This window comes from Microtus oregoni, unplaced genomic scaffold (assembly GCF_018167655.1).
Source record: "Microtus oregoni isolate MIOR12 unplaced genomic scaffold, Mior012 000006F_ref0000085, whole genome shotgun sequence".
Classification (NCBI taxonomy): Eukaryota; Metazoa; Chordata; class Mammalia; order Rodentia; family Cricetidae; genus Microtus; species Microtus oregoni.
The window spans coordinates 59,921,703-59,943,509 of record NW_024543065.1 but is presented as its reverse complement, the minus strand read 5'-3'; the positions used below and the strand labels follow the sequence as shown (position 1 = coordinate 59,943,509).

Here is a 21,807-nt window from a genome sequence, read left to right as displayed (position 1 = left end):
GGCCCAGACCCAAGGAGGATCCACACAAGTGAGCCCTTCCCAGTGTCCCAGGCACTGCCCACCCTCAGGCTGCAGTCCAGGCTCATCCCGAGGGCTACCAAAACAGAGCTACCTATATCCCACAGCCAGCAGCAGCCAAGCCCCTGGGGCCACCTTATCATCCTTGCCAGTGGGTCAGCTTCAGTCTCTCTCTAAACGGGCCCAAATTTGGCAGAAGTCAAAATGTCCCATAATTGTGTTCACCGAAACCTCAGGGGTCTCCCAGGAGACGCCATGAATCAAGACTCAGGAGAGACACCGGAGGGAATTGGCTAGAGCATCAGGATGTCAGATGCCCCTTAGACAGAGCCCCCCTCCTCCAGACTGGCACCTGCGTACTCCGCCAGCCAGGCGGGGAGTGTCTGAGGATTTCATTAGGAGCTCAGATTACTATCAAGTTCAAGGGGATGCGATGAAGTTATGAGCTCTCCCTTAATAAGGAATCCCATTTCCTCTCGCTGTTGGTCTTTGTATAACAGACGCGTTACTGAAAATGGAAGAAAGGACAAAACAGCAAGTCATTACCTCGGCCAGCAAGCCTCCCCCAGCAGATGTTAGGGACAGCGATGGGGCAGGGTGCCCAAGGCCCTCCCTCCCCACCCACCACACCCTCCCCAGAGCCAGCTGCTGTAGCCGGGCCCATCTGCTCCCACTCCGATGCAGCTCTGCCCCTCTCTGCTGAGGAAGCATGGAGCCTCCCTCCTGCTGTGTAATAACTGATGACCATTTTTCTCCAATTAAACTGAAATTGAAGGATCCTCAGACTTCGACGCCCAAGTAAAATAATTAGTGCTCAAAATGTTAATTGTGCTCAGATGTGCATATGCCTGCGGAAGCGATCTGCAAGCCAGCAGGCAGGTAGGTGTCCCCCTGTACCCTGCCCCCACCCAAGCAAACCGGCCTCCCCCAGGGATCCCAGAGTGGGCTGCCCAGGGCAGGACCCTGAACTCATTCTGACAGCGTGACTTTGGGGTAATGTTGAGAGACCTACAGTGGCCCTCTCTTGTCCCTAAACTCCCGTTCAACCCTCTTGGTGGCCACTCTTCCCAGGACACTGAGAGATACTGGTGGCTAAATGGCTAAACCCAAAACACCAAGTCAGGTGTGGTCCTCAGCTCTGCAACCCACCAGGCCAGCAATGTGGATAATAGTAAGACATCCAGCACCCTCCAAATGGGGACTGTAAAAGCAAATCATTAACAAATCTAGAGAACACCATGCTTTTCCCTACCCCATGTCTCTCTGTCTCAGAGCTTGGCACACATGCGGTCCCAAAACAGTAATTACAGAATTGTTGTTGCCCTCCACTATGACTGAGGATGGTGAGTGGAAGCAGGAGCATCCTTCTTTACTGTGGGCAGTGAAGGGTTCCCGCCTAGCTAGTTTGTGCCTGCTCACCCTTTCTCCTACTTGGGTGGGATACACTACAGGCAACGTGAGTCCCAGGCTAACCCCAGTCCCTGCAACCGGCCCACTGCTGGCTGTGTGGAAAGGAACCCGCTTCCACTGGGACTCTGCATGTGTGTTGTGTTGCCCACGCTTGAGCCCCAGCTTTCAGCTCCGCAGAGATCACAGGTCTAAGAGGTTTAGCGCTCTTTCTACTGTGCGTCCCAAGGAAATCCACTTGGGGATTCTGTGTTCCCTGATCAGCCACATAATAAGATTCCTTCATCTCTTGTTGTCATGGGAAATATATATTAACTGATTAATATTAATGTGGTGGCTGATTAATATTAATATCAGAGGCGATCCATACTTCACAAGCACCGATGTTGATGAGCGCGACCAAGCCCAGACAGCTGTCGAGCTGATGGTTCCCAAGGGAGAGCACAGAAGCCACGAATGACCCTTCCCTCCACTGTCACTCCTTACGGACACCCTGTCATTAGCTGCGTCTGTCAGGGCCGGCGAGGAAGTGTGTTTGGACTCTGATTGTGGCAATTAAAATCCTCGCCGTTCAAGACAGCGCGTTTTATCACTTAAATAGCATTTTACATTCTCCTAACATATTTCCCTGGCAACATTGTTAAATTCGGTGATAAAAGGTTATTTTTTGCTTTTGAAGTTGAAATACGTTACCATTATCCCTTATCTGCCTGGAATTAGGAAGGTTTTCCCGAACTTGATGTTTGGAAGGTTTCATTATCAAAATTTGCCAGACTTTGTAAAGCAAACAGTCTTTCTCCTTTTTCCACCTGTTTTAATCAAAGATGGACGGAAGCGTTGTTCTGACACTGGTGGTTGTTTGCAGACGGGAAAGGACAGCGGTGTCCTTCCCAGGAGCCAGTTCTGTCCTGAGAGCTTACACAGGTCAGTGGTGAACCCACACTCTCCTCTCAGAGGCACCGCTGCTGCCAAAGTCCCTTGTGCCAACCCTGAGCGTCCTGGAGGGTGAAAAGGAGGTAGGGGGCGGTTCTTCTTGTATTTAATTCTATGGTGACATCACAGTCAGAGGCAGTACCTTCAGCCAGTAGAAGGAAGCCAAAGCCTGCCTGTGACTGTATGACAACTATACATGCTGCCCTTGCTGTCTGGCCTTCTGCTACCCGCCCTTGCTGGAACTCCATCTTAAATATTTTTCTTAAAACTTTGAACACCACTCACCACCATCCATCTCTATCCCTCACCACTGCCATCAACATACCATCCACATACTATCTCTCACACACACACACACATACACACACACACACACACACACACACGCTCCATGGATCTCCATGCACCATCCTCACCATCGCCCACCTGCCATCAACATACCATCCACATACTACCACACACACACACACACACACACACACACACACACACACACACGCTCCATGGATCTCCATGCACCATCCTCACCATCGCCCACCTGCCATCAACATACCATCCACATACTACCACACACACACACGCTCCATGGACCCCATGCACCACCCTCCCATCACCCACCTGCCATTAACATGCCGTCATGGGCTTCTCCCCATCATCCATGCTTCCCTGAGTCTGACATGGGTGATCTGAGCTCCTCAGCACCTCCCAGCTAAGTGAGCTCTGATCCAGGGCCAGCACCTTATAGTTTGCAGCAGGAACAAAAGCAGAAAGATTGCCTTCAGTTCACAGTTGCAGGAGAGTGGAGAAGGCAAAGCAAATCACAGCAACCCTGTCCGTGGCAGCAGGCGTGTGAGGCAGTGACCGTTCACATCATGAGAGACCAGGAAACAGAGAAAGCAGGTCAGAACTGGGGCGGGTGTAGCATCCAAAACCTGCATCCACCAGCCATGACCTCCTCCCTAAATCCTGAAAAATATAGCATTATCTACTAAGGAACAAGTACCACAAACACGAGCCTGGAAGAGACATTTCAGATTCACAGCACAGCACACTCTCTCCCCAGTGCCAACACCCCCGGTCATCCTGGACTGTGGCCTCTTATGGGCAACCTGCCCTTGCTTTGCTATTCCAGGTCATGGGAGTCTCCCGAGGATGAATCCCAGCAATCTGCTGTGCATGCATGAGTCAGTTTTGGCCTGCAACTGGACCCCAATTTTCCCTCCTACTTTCCTTCTATTTTGGTGCCAGGATGAGGATTAGTTAGTTCTGCCTACGAGGAGGTACACGCTCTCCCAGACTTCTGGCCAGAGGCGGCTGGGTTCTATGCAGATCTGTCACGAAGTGAGCCTTGAAGTTGACCTCGGTTCCTCTGAGCTCTCTCTCTCTCTCTCAGCAGGGCAAGGGCCTGCTTTCCAAAGAGCGCTCTCTGCCCATCATTTGAGACAGAAGCCAGCCCAGGGCCACTCTGTCTGCAGCCTGTCTTTCTTCCAGGGAGCTCAGCCCTGCAGAGCCATCTAGCCTGACCCAGCTCTGCATCTCTCACTCAGGGATACAGGAGGGCATATGGCTGAAAGCTCGGGATGCCGTCATCAGGACCATCCATCACCATAAGCTACTTCTCTCACTCAGGGGATTTCTGGCTTCTCTGAATCCTTCTCTAAAATCCTTTCTCCCTGAAGACTCAGGCATCAGAAGCCCTCTGGTGGCCCAGCAAACTCGCGGCTACCTGATACCAACTGTGTCCTGTGCTCACCCTGCACCCCGTGTGTATATTGCTACCCAGCAGCTCCCACTCCCACCCTTGGTACCCCAGTCTGCTCCCAAACAAACAGTAAACATGCTAGTCACAGATGGAAAGCATCCTTGGCATGATTTATTGCCATCGTTCCAATATTTTGTTTGGAGCAGTAAACGTATGGATATAAATCAAGTCATTAGAAGGAATGACATTTAATCCTGCAGAAGGTACCTCGATGGGCAGAGCAGCTCAAAAGTCATTAATTCTTGAGAGGATGGCCTGCCCACCCGCCCACTCCTCAACCCTCATCACACAGGCGTGGGAGGCCAAAGACACAGACTGCTTTTGTTTCTTTGAGTGGCATGTGTCACGACCCAAAGAAGGACCCCAATATCTGTTTGGTGAACCCTCCTCTGGGGGGTGTCTTCCTTTCTTCAGAAACATGCACAGCCAGGAGTGACCACCTTCAGCCTCAGGACAGCTGTGATGGTTGGATTTCAAAGGAGGCAGAGAACAGCTCAGAATATCTTTGTCTTTTCATGGTGACCCCAGCCACCCGCTGGGTGCTCATTACGTGAGGGCCAAGTTCTGTCTGCAGAGGCAAAACAGGTGTTGACGTCCAGCCTCAGTGCACTCAAGGCATAGAAAGGCTGAGCCTTGGGAAGAATACTCCATTGCTCCTCCACCCCAACCCAGCTAAATACTGGGATCAAAGTCCCTGCCCACCTTGTCTCTCCCAGATGCAACTGGGGGTACAGCTGGGAGCGTCTTCCTTGAGGGAGTTCCTGAGAAGACTGCCAGATTCTAAGTGTGAGCTTTCTGGGTGACAGTCTGATATGCATGTGCTGGGTCAGTGCTAACAAGGGTGGTGTCACATGTGGCAATGGTGTTGTCATGGGACTGGACTGTGTGGTTTCTCTGCCGCCTCCAAAGCTGAGGTGGGAGGTGGGCATGGTGGCTCACGTCTGTCATCCCAGCACTCAGGAGGCTGATCCGTAAGTTTGAAGCTAGCCTGGACTACAGAGTGAGAGTCTGCCTGCCCCTACCCAAAGTAGATAGATGGATGGATGGATGGATGGATGGATGGACAGACTAGATAGATAGATAGATAGATAGATAGATAGATAGATAGATAGATGGACGGACAGATTAGATAGATAGATAGATAGATAGATAGATAGATAGATAGATAGACGGGTGGGTGGATGGATGGATGGATGGAAGGAAGGAAGGAAGAATGAAATCAAGCCAGGGTGTACAGCCATACACTGGCTAATGGGCACTATTTGCACCTAGTTTCTACTGTTTATAATAGCGTCTGCCTTCAGGTTTGGGATAACCCAACATCAGTCTTCAGGCCTACAGGTTCCTTCGTCCCTGACAGAATTCGCTCTGTGAAGGATCGGACTGTTTGTCGGAGGCTCCCCTCCACCTACTCATGCTTGCCCTGACTCCATTAGTCAACGAAATCACCCCTCCCCAACTCCTCTCCTGAGTTCCTGACCTGTCATTTCCCATCCACACTATGGCGTCGATCCTAATCCATTTCCCCATCTCCTTCCCTCACTCACTTCTGGCTGTTTCTGAGGTGCCCCAGGAATGACCTTGGAGAAAGTAACCCTTAGAAACTCATCCCTCGCTTTCTCAGCCTTGTAGTCTGGGTCCTAGGAACCATCAGCTGTCTTGGCCCAGGTCCGACAGTGCACGGGGCCTGTGGGGCTAAACGTGAGTGTATTGTGTGTAGAACACTCAGCCCTGTGGGGAAGGTGGCTGTTCCCTGCCTGGGATGGTCTGGGGCTAGTATGCTTGGTCCTCTTCTTCTCACAGGCCAGACGAGGTCTCTTAGGGAGAGGACTCCAGGGAACTTCGTACCGTGAGCTGGGCTGGGCAGAGCAAAAGACTGGCTCTCACAAAACCAGACACACAGGGAAGTTGGCATCTCCACAGGCAGCCACTGGCAGGTCCATTGTTCATATCTGTATTCTGGGATCTTATGGCTTTTCTACACATTCAGCCCAGAGGCCTCCAGGGTGCCTCATGTCCCGTCCTTGGCTGCACCTGACTCCAAGAAGGCCTTTCCCTTACAAAAGTGAACTGTAACTATTATCAGAGAACAGGTATGCTGGCCTCTCCCTGCCTCCCTCTTCTTCCTGGAGTGAGTGGGCCAGGGAGTTCTCAGCCTCGCCTCTGAAACCCAGTCTGTCGCTGGGCACACAGAATGACCCCTGGGAGACAGAGGCTCCAGTGTTCAAACGCTGGATGGATGAGAGGACCCTGTTAGTGTAGTCAGGACTGGGAGACGAGGGGATGCCTCTGGGTGCAACCAGTGGTCAGCGTTGGCCACCAGTGCACAGCCACCAAGGATCAGAGCACCCACCCCTAAGCCCCTGGGTAGGCCTTAGGCCATTCTGCGAGTGGCGTTGGGTGGGGTGTCTCCCTCAGGACAAAGGTGGCATGTAAGGGAAGAGGCCCACTTTAGAGAAGCATCCAATAAGATGGATTTGCTCTGTGGCTCTACAGGGTATCACAGCCAGCGGCGGTGACAAGTCTGACAGCCACAGGCCAGCTCAGTAATTGACACTGCTGCCCCAGATGGACAAGGCGTCCGAGGCCAGGCGGAGCTGGAGCGATCATTATCTTTAGGTCAGGCCACTACAGTAATGAGCCTTCCCCACTGACAGCCTCTGCAGGCCAGTAAGGGAGACAGTGAACACATCCGTCCTTGGAGTGGCCAGCACAGGGCTGCCTCTCTGTGGAGCCCCCTCCAGCTCCAGTTCCTAAGCGATTCCCTTGTTTTTATTCCCTGGGACTCTAGAGTTCACTGTTATTTAAACCGAATTTACCCCCTTCTTTCTGAGGTGATAAGAAGGCGTCACCCACGAGGTATGCTGTAGTTGAGATTGTTCTGTTGCCCTGTAGGTAGAGTTTTCCTGTCCTGGCAGCCTCTCTCAGATAATTACTCAGCGGCTTAATATTAATTACAAATGCCCAGCCAATAGCTCAGGCTTATCACTAACTAGCAGTTACATTTTAAGTTATTTTAACCCGTATTCCTTATTTACGCTTCACCAGGTGGCAGTACCTTTATGAACATGGCACGTTCATCTCCTGTTCCCTCGCCTCTGCCTAGTGACTCTTGACTCGGCCCTCCCTCACCCCTTCATTCTCAGTTTGGTTTTCCCGCCTGACTTCCTGCTCAGCCACCGGCCTGCCAGCCTTTTATTAACCACTGAGAGTAATATATATTCATAGTGTAGAAAGGGACTGTTCCACAGCATTGCCCCTGTCCCCATTTCTCAAGTGCTAGGATGATAGGCATGTGAACCCAGCTCCATCCATCCCATTTGATCCACTGGGCACAGCCCCGCCCAGCTGTGAATCCCAGGCCCAGTGCCTCCATCCTGTTTCCTGGCCCTCCTGTCACTCTGACACACACACACACACACACACACACACACACAGCACCAGTGAGAAATGGGCTCCTGGATGTGTATGTCTATCCAGCCTCAGCTCATCCCCTCTTTCTCCTCCTGCCTTTACACTTGGGGAGCCCCTAAGCACCCCAAACTCTACTGGGACTTGTTTCCGAATTTCAACAAAAACACACCAGAGTCCCATTTAACACCCAAGCTAGAAACGGGAAGCTGCCTCTCTCCACTCCCAGCCAGCCCCCAGGTCCTGCTGGTACCCATGTGATTTGGAGCTGCCTTTCTATGAGTCCAGGAGGGTCTTGCTCAAAGTTCACAGCAGCCGTGTGAAATCCACTGAGGTGGGAATATTTACACCTTGGTAGTCAGCTCAGAAGGTCAGACTCCTCCCTACCCAGCTTCTCAGGGAGGAAGCTGTGGAACGCTCACCCCCTCTCCACTAAACTGAAGTGTTAGGTCTTGTCCTTTTCCAGTTCCGTTTACTAGCGTCTAGGCCAGGTCTCGGGGGCCTCTCGCTGGTCAGGGCAACTTTGCCCGATGGATTTTGCCATTCTATCTTCACCTCCTCACCACACAGTGGTGCTTGAGTTCACAAGCCCAGAGCTGAGGTCTTGCACCCTCCGGGGTAAAGTCTGGTGCCTTTAAGATCATAAAGCCCCCTGCTGGCTGGACCCTTCCAGTCTTTTCAGTCTCTGCATCTCTGCCTTCACTCCACGAGCCTAGCTCCCTTCACCCTGTGAGCCTGGCTCCCTTCACCCTGTGAGCCTGGCTCCCTTCACCCTGTGAGCCTAGCTCCCTTCACCCTGTGAGCCTGGCTCCCTTCACCCTGTGAGCCTGTTTCCCTTCACCCCTCAGCCTGTCTCCCTTCATGCCCTGGGCCTGGCTCCCTTCACCCCGTGAGCCTGGCTCTCATGAGGCAAAACAGCTGAGCTCTGCCTGGAATTGATTTCCTTCAGGTGCCAACAGCTGTCACCTTATTTCTTGACTGACTGGCCCTACCTGCTGCAGCCCCCAATCCTACAAGCACATGGAGAGTCACTTAAAAGTCCTGCCTTTCCTCCTAACTGGACTGAGAACTCCATGAGTTTGGGACTAAACTGTCCCTTTCCTGGCTGAGACACTGTCCCCAATGGCAGCACACAGCCTGGCCCGTCTAGGTACTCGCCCCCTGTTGAGTGGGTTGGGGGCGAGCACATGGTGGAGAATAGCACAGCATTCTGATGTCGTGCACAGCAGGCCAGCTGCCTGAGGTGCTGCCAGTGCAAGAAGTAGAAATAGGAGCTCCGGGGGCCACAGGGTGTCGCCCGTGGGCGTCATGAACTTTGTTCCTGTTTGCTTTCTACACCGCTCACTAGCTCCCACCTGTCCTTCCAGGTTCACATTTAAGAGCCCCTGAAGGAACATCAGGCACATCTTTTGCTAAGTCCTATATGGAGTCCCCGAGACTAGCAGGGATGCCAACTCAAGTGCCCCCTACCCTGCGCATGCCACATCACATGGCAGAAAGCTCACTGGGGTGGAGAATATGTGTACGCCGTGACAACTCTCTTTGCCATGTGTGCTGTATTGGATTATAAGACATGTCAATCAAATCCCAGCAGTACACACGCTGAAGTACAGTGATCATGTGTGTGACGCCTCACCTACCCCAGACCATACACAGCTTCAGCTGGAGTTCCTCTACAGCTCTCTCCCTGCAGATGGGCAGGGCATCTGGAGGACTGACATGTTTAGGGCTTCCTTCCCCCACCAAGTGACGGGCAGGTGGCTGGTGGTGGGTCCGGCGGGGCAGCTGCTGGCTTCGTAGGCTAGCCAAGCGGCTCGCTGGTTGACTGACAGACAGCTTTTACAGGCCGGTCTTTGACAGTTTCCAGGGAATTCACAACTCAGGCTGAGCTGACAGGGAACTACCCAGTTGAATCGAGAATCCTAATCACAGAGGCAGAGAGCGGAATTATTAAACAAAACAAGAAGCAGCTAGATCCACTGGGCCAGTGCCCACCATTCAGAGATGGGGAGATTCCTACTTCCTTCCTCTCCTGGTCCTTCCAGAGCCCCTGCACCGCTGCACCAGTTGTGCCTGGGAACACGGCTGCTGGGAAAGGGACCAGGACATCCCAGCACCGGGAGCTGGCAGCTCCAACTGTCCCATGCCACCTGCGCCTTTGTAGACTTACACCATGAGTGCTTTTAGCTCATTGTATAGATGAGAACACAGAAATGGTGAGGCCTGAGTTCAATGAGTTCAAGGTCGCACAGCACTGTCTGTCTGTCTGTCTGTCTGTCTCCCACCCACCTTATAGTCCCTCGCCCTCATCAAATGATGTGACTCATACTCAGACACCCAGGCCTGATGTCACATACCTGTTATCCCACCACTCAGGAGGCTGAAGCGGGAAGATCATTAGGGCCAGCCTGGGCTACACGGTGAGATCCTGACTCCGATAACGAAGAACAAACTCTCCAGACAACTTTTCTAAGCCGTGTCCTGGAATGATTCCAAACTTAGAGATCATGGTATCCTCTGCCACGGATTCACGGATTCACAGATTCCCCAAATTCATGTGTTCGCCAACTTAATCCACTCAACAGAGTCACACGATGATGATACTTGGGAGGGAATTAGAGTTGGTGAGGTCTCAAGGCTAGCTCCATCCCTAGATAGGATTGGGGCCTTAGTGAAAACAGAAGGAATGAATTAGACAGCTCATGGGGAGAACACTTGAATGGAAACCACCAGCAAGAGACCGTGGGCGTGGCTCAGTAGCAGAGTGCCCGGTGGTGTGGGACAAGCCCCAGGGTTCAGTCCCTAGAACTGCAAAACGAAGAGGAGAAGGAGTTAAGAAGAGGGGAAAGCAACCTGAGCTTGTAAGCTTGTGCCCTCCCGCATGAGCTGTCCTCTGCCATGCTCGGCCCCAGGTGCTGGCCATGCTCTCCGGCTGGCGGCCATTAGGACCGTGAGCCAACTGAACTGTGTTTTATCTGTTACCGAGTCTGGTAATTCAGAAAATGAACCAAATGCAAACCCTCATCTGACTGAATTCACTTAGAGTCAGGACACCTGGACGACATCAACCCAGAGAAGCCAAGGCTCCGGGTTGGAGGACAGAGGCCACCGCATAGATGTTGCTGCTGTGCCTCCTGGGAATGACGGACTGTTCCGAATCCCACCTCCCACAAGGTGTTCGTGCCAACCACAGAGCCAGGGTCCAAGGACAGCTGACATCTGTATCGGGAACAGCGCCACTGGCCGGAACACCCCCCACAAACACACACACACACACACGTGCACGCACACACACACACACGTGCACACACACACACACACGTGCACACACACACACACGTGCACACACACACACACACACACACGCCTTGTGCAGCCATGTAGGCATGCCCCGCGCCCAGTTCAGGCAATCAGGCAATGCCCTGTAATCTAGCAATTTAGTAAATTGAATTTTCCTGTGAACACACGTGAGGATTTAAAGCCTTTCTGTGAGGTTTCTTTCATCCAAATTTGGTGCCTAAAGCCCAGGCTGCGCTCTAATTGCCGAGCACTTGGGTCTTTCATTTTGCATCTAATCTGCATACATTAACAGTCTCCCCATGCAGAGGTGCTTGTTCACTAGGAGTCAGGCAGAGGTCCCTCGGAGCAGCTCAACCCTCAGCCCTGGGCCGGCAGAGACCTCAAGGTCGGAGTGACCTGGGCCCTTGGGAAGAGAGCCACAGGAAGAGTGTCCACAGCAGCAGGACCCCAGCCTGATGTGCCACAGATGCTGCAGGATACAGCCAGCCAGGGGTGTCTGTGTCAAGGGGAGTCAGGGCTTCGTCGCCATCCAGCCGTGAATGGCAGCAGATCCTTCTGCTTGGGCTGCCCCATCCACCTGACCACCCAGCTGGCACCTGCCAGTCTGACGTGTGGGTGCTCCCAGGCCACGGAACTGCGCTAGAGAAACACTTGGGAAGAGTTGGTGACTCTGGCCAGAACCCCAGCCGCCGTCTCTGCAAGGAGAGGCCCAGCTCCCATCCCATATCTGGTACCAACACAGTCTGTGAGCATCAGCCTTACCACAGGTATTTATTGAGCCCCTATACAAGGCATTGCTCCAGTCTAACAAAGGCAAACAAGACAAAGCCCCTCCCCTATGGACATCAAATTCCAACACAGTCCTTCAAAAACCCAAAGATCCCCACCCACCCCGCCCCGCTCCACCTCTGCAGCCAAGATCTAGTCTGCTCCCGCCCTGTCCTTAGGACACTCTACAGACCCATAAAACATTTCTCCTGATTCAGATTGAATTGCATACCCTCCCCCTGATGCTAATGTCTTCACCCCCAGTACCCATAACTGTGACCACACAGGCTCTCTGCATACATACCAAGTGAAGGCAATTTGGGGGGGAAGACAGCCATGGAAAGAAAGTAGTCTGAAACTGAACTTACATTGCCCAAAGCCAAGGAACACCCCAGAAGTGTCAGAGGCTGGCAGAGACAGAAGGCTCCTCTCCACGGGCTTTGTGGGGTGGGGAGGCCCTGGCAACAACCTTATTTCCTTAATTTATTTTATGGATATTGAATGGTTTGCCTGCGTGTATGTATGTGTACTACATGAGTGCCCAGTGACCTCAGAGATTCCGTAGAACTAAAGTAACAGAACTGCCATATGTATGCTGGGACCTCTGCAAGAACAGCAAGTGCTCTTCACCACTGAGCCAGCTCTCCAGCCCCCAACCCCTTCTCTCCCCGACTTTCATCCTTCCAAAGGGACGGGATTGCTTTTGTTACTCTCCTCAGCCCAGTGTGTAGATACTTAGCGGCAGTGGCCACAGAGGAAAGGAAGCCAACCAGCCAGGGACAGCAGCCTGCATCTTCCTGTTGCTGTGAATACATACACTAGGTGCAGTTAGCATAGAGAAGGTTAGATGGTAAGAATACCAAGGACCTTCCTAGCAGTGTGGGCGGGCCTTACCCAGTCAGTTGAAGTCCTTGAAAAGAAAGATTCACGTTCTCGAAGAAGGAATTCTGCCTTCAAATAGCCCTTTGACTTGACCTTCTCTGCCTGTCAGATTGTCTGTGTAAGCTGTCAACCATGATGAACTCCTTAAAACCGCTCTCTCCTTTCCCCTCACCTGTTTCTCTTCTCCCCATCCTCTCTCGCGCACGCTCTCTCTGCCCTCTCTTTCCTTCCTCCTTCCCTTTCTTGTTCCTTCTTTTCCATGTATGTACATCTTGCTGGGTGTGTTTTTTTCCTCAGACTCCCAGAGAGCAACCTCTCACTCAGGATACTGCTCGCTCAGCACTGGTCACGTACAGGGCTGCCCTGTGGCACTGGATCCTGTCCAGAGCCTCTGTCGGGCGTGGCCTTCTCATCAAGAAGTGGAAGCCGTGGTGCAGACTCTGAAACCTGAGTTGCCCAGGACACAGGTGGCTTTGCTAGTCCTGGGGGGATGTGAGGGGTGGTGAGTTTAGGCTCAGTGTGTGTAGCGAGGCTCCCAGGACCCAGACAGAACCAAGGGGAGTCACCTGGGAAGCCCCACTATGAGGCGTCTTCAGCTAGAGATTCCAGGAGGTGGAAAAGGGAATTCCAGAAGATCAAAGAATCAGTGGTGGACTTGAATGTGGAACACACCCTCTGCCTCTCCTGGCCCTAGACTTCTCCCGCCCCCACCCTTCTAGTTCTGACTCCTTCACCGTGGCTCTTCCTCTGTGGACCCCCAAGTCCAGAGTGGCAGGACTATCTCGTCACTGCCCCCCCCCAGGACCGTGACCTGGGTAGTCCACATGGCTGTCACCTCAAGTGTGCCATCCCTGGGAACATGAGGCATTTTCAGCCCTTTCTAGGTACTCTGTTCCTTTCCCACCCTGTTAGTGGCAATGTCTACACAGTCTCAACACAGGGCTAGGCCCAGTTGCCTCCCCCAGTTTTTGCTGACCATTAGAGATTGGGCTTTCAGTATGGACCCCAATTGATCTCCTTATATCTCTGCAGAGGGCTACACATAAGATCCCTTTACCCGGAAACCCCACATGCTAGTGAAGCCACTTTCTGACCTGGTCACAGACTCAGACTGTCCCTCCTGATTGTTAGCTGCGTGTGCCAAATATGCCGGCACACACCTCTAATCCCAGAATTTGGGAGGCCAAGACAGAAAGATTGCAGGTTTGAGGTCAGCCCGGGTTGTTTAGTGAGACTGTCTCAAAAATAAAATAGAGGATGGAAAAGAGGAAAAGGTGGAGGAAAGAAGAGAAAAGAAACCTGACTTTGTGGGGCTGGGGTTGTGGCTCAGTGGTAGAGCCCCTGCCTAGAATCCCCCAGTGAGGGGCTGGGGTGTGGCTCAGTGGTGGAGCCCTGCCTAGAATTCCCAGTGAGGGGTTTATTAGTAGAACACTTATACATGAATTCCTGAGTTCCATCCAGAGAGAAAGAGAGAACGGAAGAAAAAAGATAAAAGATGAATGAGCCTTTGCTTCCCCTTAGCAAGTAACCAGAAAGGTTCTCAGCCAAAATACTGAGGAGAAAAAATTTCAGGCAATGAAGAGTTGGGAGCACGGAGCTCATTTGGCAGTCCCCATAACTCACGCCTTGTTTTTTCTCACTGATGCTCACTCTTCTCACGTTGTGTGTGTTTCTTTGAATGTCATCTGTCCAGAAGGAGGGAAACAGTTTATTTCCTGCTGTGCAGAGGGTTGTAGTGCCCTTGCAGATTTTAACCTTGTGCCAAGAGTAGCAAGTAGGCGACCCAGACACCAAGAGCAGAGAGAGGGTGTGGCTGATCTTGAGGGAAGGTCTCCTGGGTGAGGGTGGGTGACATCCACATCACTGGAAGAAAGGGGGTGCTGGGGATCATAGCTGATGTTCCCAGCAGGCTCACTTCATTGCTTCTCTGGGAGTGAAATCTAGGACAGGCACCCTACCACTGAGCCACACCCCAGCCCCTCACTGGGGGATTCTAGGCTTGGGCTCTACCACTGAGTCACAACCCCAGCCCCTCACTGGGGGATTCTAGGCAGGGGCTCTACCCACTTAGCCACACCCCAGCCCCTCACTGGGGGATTCTAGGCAGGGGCTCTACCAATGAGCCACACCCCCAACCCCTCACTGGGGGATTCTAGGTAGGGGCTCTACCACTGAGTCACAACCCCAGCCCCTCACTGGGGGATTCTAGGCAGGGGCTCTACCACTGAGCCACACTCCCAACCCCTCACTGGGGGATTCTAGGCAGGGGCTCTACCACTGAACCACACCCTAGCTCCTCACTGGGAGATTCTAGGCAGGTGCTCTACCACTGAGCCACACCCCAGCCCCTCACTGGGGGATTCTAGGCAGGGGCTCTACCACTGAACCACACCCTAGCTCCTCACTGGGGGATTCTAGGCAGGGGCTCTACCGCTGAGCCACACTCCAGCCCCTCACTGGGGGATTCTAGGCAGGGGCTCTACCGCTGAGCCACACCCCAGCCCCTCACTGGGGAATTCTAGGCAGGTGCTCTACCGCTGAGCCACACCCCAGCCCCTCACTGGGGGATTCCAGGCAGGGGCTCTACTGCTGAGCCACACCCCAGTCTCTCACTGGTTAGTTGTAAGCAAGCTCTCTACTCATTGAGCCACATCCCCAGCCACTGGTTTTTCTAAGCTGATTCAGGCTGAGCTTGGACTTGTTCATTGCTCAGGCCAACCTTGGACTAGCGCTCCTACTTCCTCAGCCTCTTGATTGCTAGGATTACCACGTCTCACTGTGCCCTGCTAAGTTCTGTTTTTGTCTAGATGCTGTTTATTTAGAGCCTAGGAGGCGGGGACTGAAGGTGGCTATATTGAAACCGTAGCCTCTCTCTTCTTCAGAGTCCCTTGCTACTGATACCAGTCCTGAGGACAGTCAGAAGTGATGGTTAACTGACCTTTCTTGGGTACTCCGTAGAGTTGTCAGTGGTTCTGAAGTACAGTGTTTGGGGCATGCACTTCATGCTCCAGCCTTACATTACAGTTCTGTTTATTCAGAAGTAGCTGTGTGAGAATCAAATCAGTCACCTAACAAGCTGCCCTGAGTTTCAGGGTTGGGATTGGGCAGCCTCAGGCCCACTCACAGCCCCATGTGAGCTCCTTCCTTTTATCTGTTATTAACCCCAAGGTAAAATTTCTTTTCCTAGGGGGCCCATTTCAGCCAACTTGACTTGGTGGGCAAATGTGTTTGGGGTTGTGTCCTGGTGATTGGGAGGCACCATGCATAAGACAGGGTCTTCCTGTCCCCTCTGCACAGGTGAAAAGGGACAGGGCCCCCAGCCCTAGCGGCTAACAGCCTCGCTTTGCTGAGTGATGGGAAAGCCTCAGCAAGCGGCTCGTCAGCCCCACTCCTGGCCAGGTTTAGCATGACTCATTGGCTCCAGAAAAGGAATATAAATAAGTACCATCACACCTTGACAGGTTGACAGGAGTGACAACCAGAGTAAATCCCCGTATCCGAGACTCCGAGGGGGAGAGGTGATTTAGCAGAACCCGCTGCCGTCACCAGAAGAAAATAATTACGGAACACCGTGGTGGAGAGGGAGACGGAGCGGCTGCAGCGGGTCCCTTCTGCTGAAGGGATCTGTCATCTTTGGCAGCAGGAGAGAACCCCGCTCGCCAAGGAGAAATGAGCTCTGGAAGCTCGTGCTGAAGACAAGCGATGGGATGAGGGAGGAGGCCCGTGAAGATGGAATAAACTCAACTATTGTGAAGGGACACTGGGCGAGGGCTTCACCTCTAAGCCAGCACCCGCTGCTCACCCCACTTCTGCACAGAGCTCCCCCCACCAGGAGGATAGTTCGGCAGGAGGATTGTTCGGAAGCTTTCCCATGTGTATATGCATGTGCTCACACACACATAGATTTGGGGATACCCAGAAAAGCAGGCATGCCCTCCTTTGTTCCAAAAGGGCATCACTTGTACCAACCCAGCAGAAGAAAGTGAGAGAGTCCAAGGTCTGCCTCTGCTTCCCTCGGTTAAGGTTTGGGTATGAAACGCCCCCCCCCCCCCACGGGCTTATATTTTGAACACTTGGGTACCAGCTTGTTGTACGGTTTTGAAGGCCATGGTGCTTTAGGTGATGGGGTCCAGCAGGGAGAAGTGGTCCACTAACGGTAGAATTTGAAGTTTATACCCACATCTCGTTTTGCTGAGTCCACCACTGTGGGAGGAGTCTGCCTGATGCTGCTATTACCATGACTACCACACTGCCTCCCCCCGCCGTGGTGGACTAAAATCTCTGAGGCTGTGCACCAAGATAAAACCTCCCTCTGACTTCAGTCACAGCAGTGAGAAGGTTCCCAATACATTCCCTCACTTAGGAGCTGAAGAAGGTTCTAGAAGATATGTATGGTAGCCCACACCTATGGGCCTAGCAAGGAGATAAAAGCAGGCGGTTTGTGAATGGGAGGCCAACTTGGTGTAAAAGTGAGACCCTATCTTGGAAAAGAAGGTTCTGGCATCTGGGGAACTGGCTTAGTTAGCTCAATATTTGTCGTGCCAGCATCAGAACTGGGGTTCGGCTCACAAGCATCAAAGAAAGAAAGCCAGGCCTGGCGGTGCTGGGATGTAGGATCCCCAGGGCCCAATGGCCAGTAAATCTAGCTGAAGTAATGAGCACCAGGGTCAGTGAGAGATGCCATGAATAAGGTGGTCAGTGATGAAGACTATGCCCTCACATGCACGAACGCACACACACACAGATACACACACACACACACAGATACACATAAGTGCACTCACATACACATGACAAAGTAAGGTAGAGAATAGTTGAGGAAAACACCAAATGTGTTGACTATACATACGTGGCCACACACAGTGATGGTTCCAAAACTTCAGGGCATTTAGGCTTTCCATCCCAAGAAGGAACGTTGGTTGGCCTCCTTGCTTGCTAGTGAGTGAAGGAGATGTGGAGCAAAGCCTCAGACTGGACACCACAAGATCAGGGTCACAGCACTGAAGCCAAGAAACTGGATCCCACAGAGAAATTCAGAGAGTCAGGGTCAGCGATGACTTGGGTGTCCCCCTGTCCGCTTACTATAGCCACTGTCCTCTGCCCAATACACAGAGACATCAGGGAGAGTGCTGGCCTCTCACACCTACTCCTTCCCTGCCGGGAACCAGTCAGGTGTGGCTGAGCACAGTCCTCCAAATGCTAGCCCTCGCTCCGACTCTTTGCTTGTGTGAGAGGCAGCTGTTTCTCTGGTTGTGACCAGGTTGCAGCAAAGTTTCAGGGCACAAATGTCCACTTCAGGACCCAGGACCAGAGACCGTGACATCTCAGTGAAGTAGGAGATCCCTCAACAGAAGATCTGCCTTCTCAACCGCGGATTGCCCCCTGGCACACCGAATGATTAGAAGCAGAATTCCACGTCCTGCCCAAAGACTCACTTTCTGAGAACACTTTGCCCTGGGTGACCCCTGCCCAACCCAATGGGACCTCTCTGGTGGGCAGAGGGAGCATTACCAGAGCTTGACCAATGTCATGGTTTGGATGTGAAGTGTCCTCCCCAATAGGCTTGTTTTGGCTTGAATGTGAAAGGTCCTTCACAGGCTTGGGTTGTTGAACACTTGGCCACCTGGTGGCGCTGTTTGAGGCTGTGAAACCTTGGGGATGTATGACCCAGATGGCAGATACAGGAGTACAGGGGCTGGCTAGAGGGTTATACCCAGCCTCAGTTTGGACCTGCAGTCTCTGGTTTCTGGTCAGCTGAGAGAGAACAGATTTCTTCTCAAGCACACAGAGAAGACAAGTAGCAGTGCCTCACCCACCATGCATTTGTGAGTCAAAACTAAATCCTCCTGTGGTTTGTGTCAGTAACAACAAAAGTGTTATTACCAGGTTCGTGTGTTAGAGGCTTGGCCCTCAGCTCTTGTTCCTATTTAGGAAGTTCTGAGAACTATGGATGGTGAGACCTAGCTTGACAGAGTGGGTCACTGGAAGTAGGTCTTTGAAGGGATCTTGTCCCAGGCCCTTTCCTGTGTTGGTCTCGCTGTTTCATGGTCAGCTGTGAGATGACTGACTCTCCTCTACCCCCAGGACACTCTGCCAAGCCCATGAAGCCAAGCAACCATGGACTGGTCCCTCTAAAACAGTGGTCGTGATTAAATCTTACCTTTTTAAGAAAAAAAAAGATTTATTTAAATTGTCTGTGTAGGGGTATATGCTGTATGTATATGTACCACATATGTGCAGTACCCACAGAGGCCATAAGAGGGCGCTAGAGTCTATGGAGCTGTAGTGCTGGGAATTGAACCCAGGTCCTTTGGGAGAACATATTTCCCCTTTTAATTGGTATATACCAGGCATTTTGTTATAGCAACCAGAACAGTAACAAACACAGTCAGCGACATGCAGATCTCTCTCCATCTTCCCATCACCAATCAGCATTGCTCATGCCTCGGCTCTGCTCACACCTTTAGGGGACACCAGGATAAGTCAGACATGGACATCATACCCCTGAGTGTACCAAGAAGGCCAGAGCTAAGAAGGGAATGTCAAGGCAAGGGAACCTCCCGGTATGGAGTAGGCTGTGGTGACAGGCATGGAGAGAGACTGGACAGAGCCTTGTATTAAGAACTCTGAGACTTGATGACAGGGTGGGATGGAGGGTGGCTTTAAGGGGTCCTGCATGTTGGGGTGCACAGGTATGTGGTACTTCCACACTTAACTTCCATGGTGTGACGTCTCTCTCCTCCTTTGCTTTCCAGGCATGAAGTTCAGCATCAGGCCCCAGCATGTAAGTTCCGAGAACCCCATAAATCGCAGGTGCCTGGGGGAAAGTAGGAGAGGACGGGAAAGACAGTTCAGAGCTTACGGCAAATCCATTCATAGGAAGAAGAATGTGCTGGGTCCTTTCCAGGAGCCTCGGGAACAAAACCTGGGGCTTTGGGTCCATGAATTTCCCTTCTTTGGACTGAGCTAACAGACACAGTCAATCCGAGCAAGCCTCCTGCAGGCCACCATCTCCCTCCGCCCACCCTAGCCAAGCCGAGGTTTTTGGAGGGACTGCACCACCTTGTGGTAGAAATTATATTTGCCATTCAGGTCCCACATTTTCGCAATTTTGTGTGGCTGGCAGGTCTTAGACCAGAGAGGCTCACACCAGCAACACCAGCCTGTCCTCACTTCCCTTTCCTGGAGAGAAATTTAAGCCAGAGTGGTTAGAAGCCCCTGCCACGTGAAGGGCCAGGGTATGTGACCCTCCATGCCCAGGTGTCCTAAACATCCGTAACCACTTCTCTCCTTGTCCCAGGATGGCCACTTGAGGATACCCACAGAAAGTGTCACCCACAATTTACCTAGCGGATCCCCAAGAGGCCTCCAACTGCAGGTGCCCGACCAGCCTCGACCTCACCGGAAGGCGAAGGCAGCGGGGTCTCCTTCGCGACTCCGGCAGCGCAGGCGGAGACTGCTCATCAAAAAGATGCCAGTTGCAGGGACCATCCGAGGCAACAACTTGTCTGAGACCTTTGTCCAGCCAAGACCCCTCACCATGGACAGTCGCTGGATCAGCCTGCACCAGAGCCAGCAGGAGCGCAAACGTGTGATGCGAGAAGCCTGTGCCAAGTACAGGGCCAGCAGCAGCCGCAGAGCAGTCACTCCGCGCCACGTGTCCCGCATCTTCGTGGAGGACCGCCACCGCGTGCTGTACTGCGAGGTGCCCAAGGCAGGATGCTCCAACTGGAAGCGAGTGCTTATGGTTCTTGCAGGGTTGGCCTCATCCACCGCCGATATACAACACAACACTGTTCACTATGGCAGCGCCCTCAAGCGCCTGGATACTTTCGACCGTCAGGGCATCATACACCGTCTCAGTACCTACACCAAGATGCTCTTTGTCCGGGAACCCTTTGAGAGGCTGGTCTCTGCCTTTCGAGACAAGTTTGAGCATCCCAACAGCTACTATCACCCTGTCTTTGGCAAGGCTATCCTGGCCCGATATCGGGCCAATGCCTCGCGGGAGGCACTGCGGACTGGCTCCGGCGTGCAGTTCCCGGAGTTCATCCAGTACCTGCTGGATGTCCACCGGCCCGTGGGCATGGACATCCACTGGGACCACGTTAGCCGGCTGTGCAGCCCCTGCCTCATTGACTATGACTTCGTGGGCAAGTTTGAGAGCATGGAGGACGATGCCAACTTCTTCCTACATCTCATTCAGGCGCCTGGAAACCTGACCTTCCCGAGGTTCAAGGATAGGCACTCTCAGGAGGCTCGGACCACGGCGAGAATCACCCATCAGTACTTCGCTCAGCTCTCCTCCCTGCAGCGACAGCGCACCTACGACTTCTACTACATGGATTACCTGATGTTCAACTACTCCAAGCCTTTCTCGGACCTGTACTGAAGGGTGAGGCCTGCTGGTCAGGGGAGGGCTTTGCCTTCCCACTCACCCGTGTGTAGGCACGCCCTAGTCTCTAGGAGCTGAGCTAGACTGTGGGTCTCAGAGGATGTGAGGTATGGTGACCGGCCCTAGGTGGGGAGACAGAGGCCCAGACATTGGACCTTGACTCTTGTCCCACACCCATTTCCTTATTGAGTTGACTGAGCGTGATAACATGGATGCTCCAAGAGCTCAGCCAAGATGCTGACCAGGGAAACGCGAGGGCCCCAGTGGTAAGGATGTCCTGCCTTCCCTTAGCCTTTGCCTTGTACCAAACCACGTGGTTTGCTGCTTTTCTATGACCCAGGGGGAGGCCGGAATAAAGCACATGGTTTTCAGAGCAGTGGTGTCTACTCATGTCACGCCGTGAGGTCCTACACTCTGGGGAGTTTCAGAATTTTATTTTTCAGATTTGATTTACTTTTGAGTCTATGTGAATATGTCCACATATTCACATAGATGTCTGTGCAGGTGTCTGTGGAGGCCGGAGGCATCAGATTCCCCCAAAGCCAGAGTTACAGGCAGTTGTGAGCCCCTGAAGGTGCTGGTAACCAAACTCTAGTCTGAACTGGGAGAGCAGCATGAGCTCTTGGCCGCTGAGCCACGATCCCACTACCTGTTCTGTGAAAACAGGATCTTTCTGTGTAGCTCTGGTTTGGGGGCTGGGGGTGGGGTTTCAGCCAAACCACCTGCAGGCCCTCCTAGAGGGAAGTCCCTGTGGAAGAGACAGATCTGTTCCCACTGAGGGAGGTGTGTCACACCTTACAGGAGGCCCTCTGAGGACTGCAGGACAGGGGCGCACACTCTGCCAGCTGCTTACTAGGGTTGCTACTGGGGCCCATTTGGCACTGAGAACAACGGTCAGTTCCTGTGGTTTTCTCAATAGGGAGTGATGTCC

The 21,807-nt window shown here is 52.7% G+C and overlaps 1 protein-coding gene across 6 annotated transcripts in view; it reads left to right on the top strand.

Moving 5' to 3' along the window:
* The window catches only part of Chst8 (carbohydrate sulfotransferase 8), a 138,997-nt gene extending 117,754 nt beyond the window's left edge, over positions 1 to 21,243 (top strand). For 5 of the 6 annotated variants that reach the window (XM_041653986.1, XM_041653987.1, XM_041653990.1 and 2 more), the window contains 2 exons: positions 19,237 to 19,265; positions 19,782 to 21,243. In XM_041653986.1, the coding sequence (XP_041509920.1) occupies positions 19,237 to 19,265; positions 19,782 to 20,873 (1,121 nt within the window). In that variant the 3' untranslated portion in view covers positions 20,874 to 21,243. Of the gene's footprint in view, positions 1 to 16,472; positions 16,505 to 19,236; positions 19,266 to 19,781 lie in introns of those variants that run through there. The other variant, XM_041653991.1, reaches the window with a different exon arrangement.
* The last annotated feature ends 564 nt before the right edge of the window (positions 21,244 to 21,807 follow it).